Raw genomic sequence first — 12712 nt, 5'->3', positions numbered from 1 at the left:
ACACTGAAGTAATACCATTTATCCTGTTCGTAACTGACTCCTTGTAAGCCCTGCCTGCTGAGTAGTATGAAAAAACTCATTTAACCTAGTTCTCTTTAACACTTCGTGTGAGCTAAAATTTAAGCAGTTTTTTTTTTTTAAGTTAAAATGCTCAGGCTGTCTTCATTCTGCTCTTTCCCCCATATGAACGCACGCTTCTCCAACTTGACGTCATGGTTTGTTGGTTTCACAGTACTTGTTAAGTCAGTGACGGACCTCACGGCGGCCAGCTGAAGGCTCTTATGTTCTCGTCATCCCTCTGGGCTTTGCTGCTCCAGGTTTAGAGTGACTGATGTGGCGAACAGTTGACCTGATCGTTTTCTCGGCCTCCATTGCTGGCATCTCAGTCAGTCTCCTTACGTGTGATCTGTTCTTTGTTGGCTTGGCCAGAGTGGCGGAGATTGACTGCCGGTTCGGCGCCTCCTCGCCTCCCGATGGCGGTGGCGCCCCCGCGGCTCTGCTGTGCCTTCCGCTGCTCCTGACCCGCCTGCCGGGTGGGTTCTTGGCAAATGACTTGCAACTCCGAGTTCATGTCACATGGGAAAATGGAGTTAAACTAAAGCCGTGGTCTGTCCAATCCAGTGTCCCTTCTTCACCGGGTGGGGCTGGAGTCCCCAGATGATCCTTTTCTTCCGAAGTCCCAGCCAGGGAGCTGGAAGCAGCCTCTGTCCGCCCTGTTTCACGAGCATACTCGCGCACCCTGCACCTGGGCCCAGAGCAGGGACGGCAGGTGTGGCGGGCCGTTTGCCTCCGCTCAGTCTCTCTGTTGCAGCAATATCTTAAGCGTTGTGCATTTATTCCACAGTCTTATAAGCAAGTTTTAGAAACATCACATTGATGGTAAACAAGGAGTCAGTATACCTTTGGTAAAATAGCGGAGCATGTGAAAGTTTGTTTTTCCTTCTCTCTCCTTATTTTCACCTATGAGCATTCTCTCCTTCAAGGGCATAACCTCCTGCCAAGTTCGATGGGAGTTTGTATACAGCAAATACAGGCAGTGGGTTATCTCAGGTATCCATTAACTTTTCGTGGTAGAGGTATTTCCAGAGCACCTGGGTGGCTCAGTCAGTTGAACATCTGACTCTTGATTTTGGCTCAGGTCCTGATCAGGGTCTTGGGATCAAGCCCCGTGTTGGTCTCCGTGCTGACCGTGGGAGCCTGCTTGAGGTTCCTTCTCTCTCTCTCTGTCTCTCTCTCTCTCTCTCTCTCTCTCTCTGCCTACCTCTGGCCCCTGCATAAGCACTCACTCATTTCTAAAATAAAACAATAAATAAAAACTAAAAAATATATTTTTAGTACAGCTGCTTCAGCCTAGAACCTATGTGTGGGTTCTAGTCTTAGTCGTATTTGGGTAACCATGGGAAACCACCTTACCACACTAGGAAGCCAGCATAAGTAATTCAAGAAGCTTGCAATCATCTGAACCTAAGTTTCTCATCCTTTGGTAGCAGTTCTGCTTGCTGTCCTCTCTGACCCTGAATGCTCTATAAGATAAATCGTTAGTTCAGTCTTCGAAATCTGGTGCAGCTTCACTGGCACCTTGACCAGTTCTTTATCCGCTACTTCCGCATTCTCTCCTTGTGGGCAGTTAACATCTCACAAACGAACAAATCTTACATCCAGTAGCTTCCTCTAAGAGAAAGTGATGCCTTTTGGTTAAGACCAGAAGAGCCATGTTAGCAGCCATCATCACATGTGGCTCATGTACGGTAGCTGAATCCTCTTTTTCTCTTAGTCTAAGTAATACATCACTTACTCAGGTGACTGACACCAAAGACTTTGTTTCACCTTCCAGGTGAGGCCTTACCCTCTTCTATGGAGGAATGTGGCTTTTCACTGTGGGGCCCCTCTCCCTGTGGCTTGTTAATGTGACCGTATCTTACACAGTGCTACGGAGTTCATGTGTTGTAATAACATACAGTAACAGAGAGCTGCTTTCCTCACAGTATTTTCTCTAACTATGAACTTACGAATGTAGCTTCCAGTCTTTTATGGGAAAGGATGGTTTATACATATTTGTTTGCCCATGTTCTAAAATAAACCTGGTTTACTCTAAGTTGTCTAATAGACTGTGCACAACTTTTGTAAACCCAAAGCAACTCCCATCTCTATAATTCATACCCCAAGTCATACATCAGTGAGCCTTTCCTCAAATGCCTGGATTCTTATTTTTCTCCTTAGAATAACATAAGATCTTTGGGGACCCAAATCATTTTCTCTGTGTTACTGTGTTGACTTATACTCTGAGAGTATCTGTGGGATGAATTGTAAGCATCAATTCTGTGTTATAATTGTTGATGATTTGATACTGGTTCTGGTACATGAAGGGTTAGAAGATTTAAATTTTAGTCTCATAAGTCTATGAATTTGGGCAAGTCATTTGACTTTTTTGGGCCATCATTTCCTTATACATATACTAGGGATTATCATATTTTTCTGCTTACTTCATAGGGCTGTTGACTATGGTTATATGAAATTATGTAGATGTGAAATTATTAAACATATGTAGGATGGTAGTAAGAAATATGAAGATAGGTTTCTAGTCTGAAAAATAACTGTGTACAAGATGACCTGGAAGGAGAAGAACAAATAATTGAGTCTTTATGTGTCAAGCATCACTTTTGAAAATACTTCATTGTGGGGATGAGCACTGAGTGTTATGTGGAAACTAATTTGACAATAAACTATTTGTAAAAAAATAAATAAATAAAAATAAATTAAAAAAAAAAGAAAATACTTCATAACTTCAGGATAATGATTACTGCTAGAAAAGAGAGGAAAGCGACATCAATTGAATCTATTATATTAGAAAAATTGGGAAAAATCTGAAACAAGAATGGCAAAGTGTTAGAATTCAGAAGTTCTAAATGAGTTCACAGATGCTCACTGTGTTATTGTCAGAAAACTATGGAAATGTTTCATAACATTTAAAAAATAAACTATCAGGAAGATGAAGTAGGTCTTTCTGCTGGTGTGCTTGTGTATTTTGGAGAATCGTGTATAAACATGAATGTCTGATATCAGTTTCATGAGTATGAAAACAAGTTATTTGCCTATTAAATAGCTAATAGGTTTTTTTTTGCAATTGAGTTTTGTTCTGCTATTTTTTATTTCCACAGGTTTATAAAGTTCTGGTCTCAGTGGGCAGGAGTGAGTGGTTTGTCTTCAGGAGATATGCAGAGTTTGATAAACTTTACAATACTGTAAGTAAATGTCAGTCTTAGGGATTTTTATTTAAAACTAGACATCTGAGGTGTGCTGTGGCCGGCTCATTCAGAAGAATGTGTGACTCTTGATCTCAGGATCATGGGTTCAAGCCCCATCTTGGGTGTAGAGATTACTTAAATAAAGCTTAAAGAAATTAAGAAAATAAAACAAAACACCTGAAAAAACTTGCAAATAAGAGAGATTTATTTGAGTGATTAAATAGTACTCATATGGACAAGCAGAAAAGGGTAAGAGATTCTTCAGAAGCATCCAAACTTTGGAATTCCTACAAAGAAGGCTAGAGAGAGGACTGTTGAGAAATCCAGATAAACTGTTGAAGGTACGGTAACTAGATGTCCAGCTTAAAATGCATCCTAGTGTCAGAATATTAGAAATAGATTCTGGGCATGTGGGTCGCCTGGTTGGTTAAGTGCCTGACTCTTGATTTCAGCTCAGGTCATGCTCTCATGGTTTGTGAGATCGAGCCCTGTATCAGGCTTTGTGCTGACGTGAAGAAACCTGCTTGGGATTCTGTCTCTCATTTGCTCTCTCGCTCTCTCAGAATAAATAAACTTTTAAAAAAAGAAAGAAAGAAATTACTGCCTCTCTGATAGCTGTTGATCGTCGTGTTGTTTCTGGTTAAATTGCTATTACGAAAGTTCGTCAGAAGCCTCCCTTCCTCCCAGAGTTTCGTTCTTGGTTTGGAGATAAGTCTTCAGTTCCAGATTGCAAGTAGCTAAGTTGTATATGGACTTCCCTAAGTTCTGACAGCTACTGGAGGGTAGGGAGTGTGAGATCATTAGTTATTTAAGTAACTAAAACCTGTATATTCAACGGGCTCCCGGGTGGCTCAGTCGGTGAAGCGTCCGACTTCGGCTCGGGTCACGATCTCTCAGTTCATGAGTTCAAGCCCCTTGTCGGGCTCTGTGCTGACAGCTCAGAGTCTGGAGCCTGATTCAGATTCTGTGTCTCCCTCTCTCTGTCTGCTTCTCCCCTGTTCACCTCTGTCTCTCTGTCTCTTTCTCTTTCAAAAATAAACATTTAAAAAAAATTTTAAAAACCTGTGTATTCAAAATTCAGATATTAAATATTATTTTTAACCCAGTGTTTTTGTAATTACAAATATCTCTAAAGTAGGAAGCAAGAGCACCATGGTCATTATAGCATATCAGGCCAGATCTGTGCAGGGACCAGTGTCTGTGGAGACTGGCCTCTCGTCATGCGTACCTGAGAGGCCGAAGAACACCACCTGAGTTGGTCGTTACAGACCCCAGATTATTAAGATAGCTCTGGATTCCAGTTTTTTCTTGCCTAATAATAGGAGTTTCCTTCTGTCATTATTTAATAAATGGTAGATTACCAGGCATCCTTCAGAAAGAATTGTTTCAGGGGCGCCTGGGTGGCTTAGTCGNCCCGCCCCCTCTCTCTCTCCTAGAAATAAAAAAAAAAAAAAAAAAAGAAAGAATTGTTTCATATTTAAGGTAATGTTTTCCCCAATTTTCTTAACCCTGTCTCTTGTTTTTAAAAATAGGATTAAATAGATACAGAAGTCTGTGACTTAACATTTGTAAGATACTTTATTATTTTTTTCAAGTTTGTTTATGTTGAGAGAGAGAGAGAGACAGGGAGAGAACGAGTGGAGGAGGGCCAGAGAGAAAGGAGGACAGAGGATCAGAAGCGGGGTCTGTGCTGACAGCATAGAGCCTGATGTGGGGCTTGAACTCCTGCACTGTGAGGTCATGACCTGACATAAGTCCACTGAGCCACCCCAGCACCCCCCGTAAAATACTTATGGGGGAAGTTAAGTGTATCTCAGTTAAGAGATAAATTACTACCTAAATGACCAGAATGGATCAACTGTTGTCTAACTGTACAACATCCCATGTTTTGTTAAGTCATGAAAGTCTCTGTTTAGCATTTCACTGTGTCTGTATTTCTTTCAAATAATATTCAAATGCTTTGCTAGTTAAAATTGAATTCTTTTTCAATGTAAAATTAATACATATTCTAGAAAACCTGGAGTATGCAGGAAAATAAGTATTTAAACTTAAAAATCACCTAAGGGGTACCTGGGTGGCTCAGTCTGTGAAGGGTCTCACTTTGGCTATGGTCACGATCTCATGGTTCACGAGTTTGAGCCTCGCTTTAGACTCTGTGCTGGCAGCTCAGAGCCTGGACCATGCTTTGGATTCTGTGTCTCCCACTTTCTGCCCCTCCTCCACTCACATTCTGTCTCTCTTTCTCCCTCTCAAAAAATAAATAAGCATTAAAAAATTTTTTTAATCACCTAAAATATGTTGCTACTCAGAGATAACTGTAGTATTTTTACTATGTATTTTTGTTCTTTTTAATTTTTTTTTATAGTTTGTTTATTTTTGAGACAGAGAGAGACAGAGCATGAGCAGGGGAGGGTCAGAGAGAGAGGGAGACACAGAATCTGAAACAGGCTCCAGGCTCTGAGCTGTCAGCACAGAACCCGATGTGGGGCTCAAACCCACGAACTGCAAGATCATGACCTGAGCCAAAGTCAGACACTTAAGCAACTGAGCCACCCAGGCACCCCTGTATTTTTGTTCTTTAATTTTTCTATAATACTTATGTAACTAAACTTTATATTACACGTATTTTAAAGTGCTTGATCAAAGGATATTGAGAAAGCATTTTTTACTTTTGAGACAAAATAATACCCAAAAAGAGTTTCTACATGAAGATCTCTTCTGTAATGTTGAGTGATTAAACAACAAAAAAAAAAGTTTATGTTGGAGGCTGGAGAGGAGTTGAATTGCCAGCTCTCGTTGAAATTCTTGGATACCTTTATATACATGATCAGCATTTTTTGAGCATTGTACACATTTGACCATAGCTATTATGGTGGTAACATAACACACACACAGATAGTTTATATAAACTTCTTAGAGAAATAAGATCAAATTTTGTTCAGTGAACTACTAACACCTGAAAATCTGAGACTTCTTTCTGTGTTTTGATAAAATTATATGGGCCAGAATTGCCTTCTAAGTGTGTTCCCTTCTGTAGAACTGCTTATAAGAAGGAGGAATGTCAGAGACGTCGGCTGACAACCCAGCAGCGTGGAGATGTGCGTGAGGGAAAAGCCGTCCTCAAGTCGTGATGGTTTCATGACTCAAGTAGCTACAGATTAATTAAGTAGAGTGGTAATATCTGTATCTTTACGTATAAAGGTAAAGTAGGACAGTTGGGGGGCACGCTCCCCCACCACAATCACTTTCATTCTCTTTTCCCACCATACCCCCCATCTTAAGCTTTTGTGCATAAAATTTTCCTTAATATATAGTTGAGTTTTTATCCTTCTCCCTTATTTTTCTTGTATTTCTCTTCCTTTTTTTTTTCTTATTTCCCCATTTTCTTTGTCTGCCTCTCTCTCTCTGTATCCCCTCTGATTCTGCCTCCTGTGGTGACAGGCAAAGCAGAAACCATGGGAATGGTCCCGTTGTGGTCTTTGAAACCACAGAAGGGAAGTTAAACCTGGCCTGGATTTCCCCACGTTTGAAAACACAGAGTCTTTCCCTGTGCTCCTTTTAGAGTAAAGAAACAAAAAGTAAAATATCCAATCTGTAAACGTTTTGTTCATATAAATGTATTTTTATGCGTGTAGTTTGCATTTAAAATTTTTGTTGTAGAAATTGTTAACCACATACGGAAGTAGAGAGAATAGTACAAACACAGAAGATAGTATAATGTGCCGTCCAGCTACAGCAGTTACAGACCCACGGCCGTTCTGGTTTCATCTCTGTCCCTGGCCAGTCCCCTGTGGTGTGAAGCAGGTTTCAGACTTTGTATCATTTCATTTGTAAATATTTTAGTATACATCTCTAAAAAGATAAAAGTTCTTTTAAAAATACAGCGTACAATGATCACATCTGAAACAATTAACAGTAACATCTTAGTATTAAATATTTAGTCAGTGCATATGTGACTGGTTGATAAATCTATAAAGTGTTTTTTGGTTACTGAGTTTCCCTGTCCACCTCTCTTTTCTTTCCTTTACAGTTTTTTGTTGAAAAATCAGGGTCAGTTGTCTACAGATTTTTCAGTCTGGATTCTGCTGACAGCATACTCATGGTGTAGAGTGATTAATACATTCTTCTATTCTTTGTATTTCCTGACAGTTGGTAGGTAGATACATAGCTTATGTGTGTACATGGTTTTTAGACATCAGACTTAAAATAAAAATGAGTGTTAATCCGTTTTTATGACTTTACTGCCCGACATTTAATGTCTCCAGGCCCAAGTTGTTCTTTGGGGATAAGCAAATCTGATAAATGAATGTATTACAGTATTAATGAGGGGAAGGCTAGAGCAGAGGATATTGAAAACAAAATTGATCAGCTTTCTTAGAAAACGGTTGTCAATCTGTTCATATGGAAAGAACGTAAAGGTCACAACTTCTCTTGAGGTAGTAAATGGTGAGTAACATGTATTTAAAGCTTATACTCCAGGTTCTCGTCTAAGCGCTTAATATAAATGATTTCCTTTAAGACTGAACAGATCTGTAAGGTAAGTGCTAAAAGCATCTCCCATTTTCCACAAGAACACAGAAGCACAGAAATGTTAAGTAACTTATCCAGGGTCACAAAGATACTAAATGTTCTCTTGGGACAAAATAGAATGATTAGTCAGACTAATTATATTTTATTAGTATAATTTAATATTGTATATTTGATCATGATATACTTAAAAGTATGTCTTATTGATGGAATTTCTTTTTTTTTTTTAATGTTTTTATTTATTTCTAGGAGAGAGAGAGAGACAGTGTGAGCAGGGGAGGGTCAGAGAGAGAGGGAGTCACAGACTGAAACAGGCTCCAGGCTCCGAGCTGGCAGTCAGCACAGAGCCCGACACAGGGCTCGAACCCACGAACCGTGAGATCATGACCTCAGCAAAAGTCGGACGCTTAACCGACTAAGCCACCCAGGCGCCCCTATTGATGGAATTTCTTGAAAATCAGAGTATAATTTCTTTTGGTGCATGTGTATCTAGAAGTCTTAGAAAATTAAGTTCAGATAATGTTATTTTTTAAAATTCTAGTTAAAGAAACAATTTCCTGCTATAGCCCTGAAGATTCCTGCCAAGAGAATATTTGGTGATAACTTTGACCCAGGTAAGCAATAATTTTATACACCTGCCATAGTGATGGTTAGGTTAAAGTTTGAAGAAGTAGTTAAGGTGTTCATTGTGCTACATAGTAGTACAAGATTTCTCAAAGCTAATTGATCTCATATTCTATGAAACTAATACTTCAGAAAGGTGCTTTCTGTGTACCAGGCATTGTTTTAAACACTTAACATGTTTTAAATGATTCAGTGGTCACAAAAATCCTTTGAGGCAGGTATTCTTATTCTCGTCATCACTATTCTATAGGTTAGGAAACTGAGGCACATTTAGATTAATAGCCCAGAGTCACAGCTGTTAAGTGTCTTACTTATAAGTTAATTCAAGCAGTCTGGCTTCAGGTAAATTTATTGATCATTAAGGATAGTTTGAGTACTTTTTCTAACCATGAAGGACATTCTTTGTTACATCCAGACCCATTTATTAAATATATACTCCGTACACAGCACCCTGCAGGCCTCTGAATGGGATAGTAAGATATTGTCCTATTATTTACGCTTAGGGAGCCTCATGACACGTAGATCTCAGGAGTCTGGAGCTATATGTCTGAAGCCTCAAGCCTGGAAATTTTTTCACTAGAATCCGTAATATCAGTCCAGGTCACAAATGGCTGCATACAGAGAGACAGAAGCTTCCTTATCCGCCAGGTAATCTCCTCATGCAGAGGAGAAGAGCCATCTGTCCGTGCCCCGGGTGAACCCCGAGCTAGAGTGCAGTCCATCCTCATCTCCCCTACCTCTGTCATTCATTTGCTTATACCCTTGTAACCCATCACGCTCTTGGTCCCTTTCACGTGCGCTTTCTTGCGTCCCTGCTCAAGATAGAAGCTCTCATACCGCTTGTCCTAACTGCGTCCTCTCCGCAGCTTAGCCTTATCTCATTTCTTTCCCTCAGGCCTTTGCACTGTGCCCTGTGGAATTCTGTCCATGACTGACAGACTCCTCTTTATCTTCCATCTTTTTCATATTTCTTTCATACTCTTGCTTTAATTAAACTTAGTTTTTTCCCCTGTGGCTGCTGGATTATCCCCGGGAGCCCTCACATCTGGAGACTCTTAATTCTTTTATACTTTATGAACCTCAAGATTGGAAAGGGTTCTCACTTTCCCTGTTATGTGTAGAATTTTTTTCTCTTGGGAGTATTTAGCACACTTTATTGTCATTGCCATTCTGTCTTGTCTGGCTGTAGATTTTATGAACATTGGTACTTTGTCTTTTTTACTGATTTATAGTGCCTTGTAGATCTTAGGTTTTTAGTAAATATTACTTAAATACATGAACTGATTAATAAATAGTAGCAAATAAAAAGGAAAAAGAAAGCAAGAGAAGATTGAGTCACTACAGCAAAGCCAGATAGTACTTTCTGTAGAATCGATTCTATGGGCCAGTGCCTTTGGACTAATTTTGCCTTTAGCTGCAGAATGCTTAAGTCCCAATGACATCTTCCACAGAAGGTGACATGTGTGGAACAAATAAAAATGAGGCTGCTCTGTTGGTGCAGGAGTAAAGTATATCTGTGGAGCACAGGTTGAAAACATCATCATGGGCAACATGTGGGTCTTAGAATTATTTGGGTGAAGTGAATATGAAACAATGTGAAACTGACTGTATCATACAGTAGGCATAGCAGAGAGAAGGACAGGATGGAGATTGGGAACGTGGGGAAGGGACTGTTCCAGCAGTCCTCACATCAGATAATCACAACCAAGACTAGGGTGGAAACGGACTAACACATATGCAGGAATTCTTTTAAGGAAAAATCTATAAGAAATCTTGGTGATTGCTTAGGTAAGGGAGATCTAGAGAAGAGAATAAGAGATAACTGAGGTGTCAAGACTGGGTGAATAAGAGAATTAATTAATTGGAAGTGGCAGAAGGACATCTGAGGAATTGAACTGAGGAATGAAACATGTGTTACTGAATGGAGACTTGAACTTGGGCTGGAGTTCTGGAGAGCCCTTAGTTGAATCCTAATGATAGAATCATTTCATTTTATCAGGGGAAGAAAACAAAGACCTGCAACTTCCTTCTTCAAGGCAAAATCCTGGATAGAATGTCCTGTAGTATTTATGTTTTGGTGGATTAATTTGATACTAAAAAATAGATTTTTGTTGAAGAACAATTTGAAATTGATATGGAGTATATTGTATATGACTTGGCAACAGTGTAATAGACCATATGTCACAGAGATCCAGAAAGCTCTTTATTGGGGAGATCAAATCTAAGCCATACTCAGACAATCACAGAGTGACGAGATGCTCATTTAATTAGGCTTTAGGGAAACAGGCATGTTTTGCTGGTGGGAATGATGTGGTATAATCCAAATTGTGTGGTATTTACCAAAACCGTAAAAGCATTTCACTGTGACCAAGAAATCACGTTTCTAGGAATCTGTTCCAGAGATAAAGTGCATATGAAATGATGTGCATATAAGACTGTTTATTGTGCATTATTCTTAACAGCAAAAACTGGAAACAACTGAAAGGTCCTAACCTTGGAAATGATGCAGCTTTAAAAGAATGAGGAAGCCCTTTGTGCATTACAGTAGAGTGATCTGCAAAATACAGTTTTCAGTGGAAAAAACAAAGTACAGATGTGTATAGTGTATCTTTTTTGTATTGGAAAGGGCATAGGGATTCAAAAGGAAATAATGGAAAATGGAAAAATGGAAAAATCTTCCATGGAAAAAATGGAAGAGTAAACTGAACAGCTGAAAACTAGTGACTTTAAGGAGTGGGAAGAGGCCAGGGGTAGGCAGATGGGAGAGAAGTGAGATGTCCTTGAATAAGTCTTGTTTATGGCTTTGACTTTGGAATCATGTGCATGTTTTAAACATATTTAACAAAAAAATACACTAATAAAGTGATCTTTAGCAGTTAAACTGAAGGGAAAAACCTAACTCTGTTTTGATTGGTAGTGTAAACACATGGAGAAAAATTAACCTTAAATGACTTCAAAACATAGAATTCTTACCTTATATTCCTCCTGAGATGTATCCTAAGAACAAAAAAAGTGCACAGAAATTTTCACTCTGTGTTCAGCAGTCTTATTGTTATAATATGAAGTTGTTATTTTGTAATTATGTTATCTCACGGGAACCAAAGTTTTTAGCAGAACAGGAAAGATAGAAAAAGAAATTTTAATAAAAATCTTATAATTTTTAGCTTAATTTGGAAATATAGTATGAAATCATGATGTATTTTTTCATTTTTCTAAATACTTATTTTAGAGAGAGACACAGAGCGCCAGCGGAGGAGGGGCAGAGAGGGAGGGAGACACAGAATCCACAGGAGGCTCCAGACTCTGAGCTGTCAGCACCGAGCTCGACGTGGGGCTTGAACTCACATACCGTGAGATCACGACCTGAGCCAAAGTTGGATGCTTAACCTACTGAACCACCCAGGCGCCCCATGATTTATTTTTTTTCTAAAACAACACATATTCCTTAGCTCTCACCTCGGGAAATGCCTGAAACAGTAACAAGTAGCAGTGAACATTCGTAGCGTCTGGATTGTAATCTCCCAAATACTGTTTCCCCCCTTAAAGCAGCCAGAGTCCATGGAAAACAGCGATTCCAGATCTGGGGCAAGAAGTACCCAGGATGGTCCTACGACGTCTTGCCTGAACGCAGAGAGGCCGTACAAGATTACTAAAGTTTTATCGAAGGATGCAGGAGCTCCCTCGATGGGGCTTTCACTGGCCAAAGATGGAAGTTAGAGCACGAAGAAAGAATCTGCCCTTAACTTACTTAATGCTTGGCAGCCGTTGTGCGGAGCTTTTCCATACATCTCTCTTGAGTTCTTATGTTTGTAGCCTAAGAGCATGTCTCCATCTTCTTTTTTCACTTCTTTATTCTGGTGGTTGCCAACCTCTATAAAATAAGTTTTACATATTTGAAGGTGGTTTTAAGGGTTGTTTCTGCCTATACTTTTCAAAGTTAAAATTTCATTTTTAGTTTAAGGATCTTTCTGTAGAGTACAGAGAGATAGCTATACTAAATGGTTTAATACCAAGCCTTTTGCCAATAGGATCCCAAGGTCAGTATATAAACTACATTCTGGGTTTTTTTGAAGCTTAAAAAAAGTTTATTTTACCATAATTATTTAAAAAAGAGTACAGGGTGGGGCGCCTGGGTGGCTTAGTCGGTTAAGCGTCCAACTTTCGCTTAGGTCATGATCTCGCAGTTCGTGGGTTCAAGCCTCGCGTCGGGCTCTGTGCTGACTGCCAGCGCAGAGCCTGGAGCCTGTTTCAGAATCTGTATCTCCCTCTCTCTCTGACCCTCCCCTGCTCACGCTGTCTCTCTCTCTCTCTCTCTC

At 39.7% G+C, this 12712-nt stretch overlaps 1 protein-coding gene across 6 annotated transcripts in view; it reads left to right on the top strand.

Annotated features, from left to right (window-relative positions):
• The window catches only part of SGK3 (serum/glucocorticoid regulated kinase family member 3), a 119261-nt gene that overhangs the window by 62489 nt on the left and 44060 nt on the right, over positions 1 to 12712 (top strand). For 5 of the 6 annotated variants that reach the window (XM_077751788.1, XM_077751790.1, XM_077751785.1 and 2 more), the window contains 2 exons: positions 3159 to 3242; positions 8314 to 8386. In XM_077751788.1, the coding sequence (XP_077607914.1) occupies positions 3159 to 3242; positions 8314 to 8386 (157 nt within the window). The remainder of the gene's footprint in view (positions 1 to 3158; positions 3243 to 8313; positions 8387 to 12712) is intronic. The other variant, XM_077751791.1, reaches the window with a different exon arrangement.

The sequence above is a fragment of the Crocuta crocuta genome, unplaced genomic scaffold (assembly GCF_008692635.1).
Source record: "Crocuta crocuta isolate KB4526 unplaced genomic scaffold, BGI_CrCroc_1.0 scaffold20, whole genome shotgun sequence".
Taxonomy (NCBI): Eukaryota; Metazoa; Chordata; class Mammalia; order Carnivora; family Hyaenidae; genus Crocuta; species Crocuta crocuta.
The sequence above is the reverse complement of the archived record's forward strand: the minus strand, read 5'-3'. Positions and strand labels throughout refer to the sequence as shown.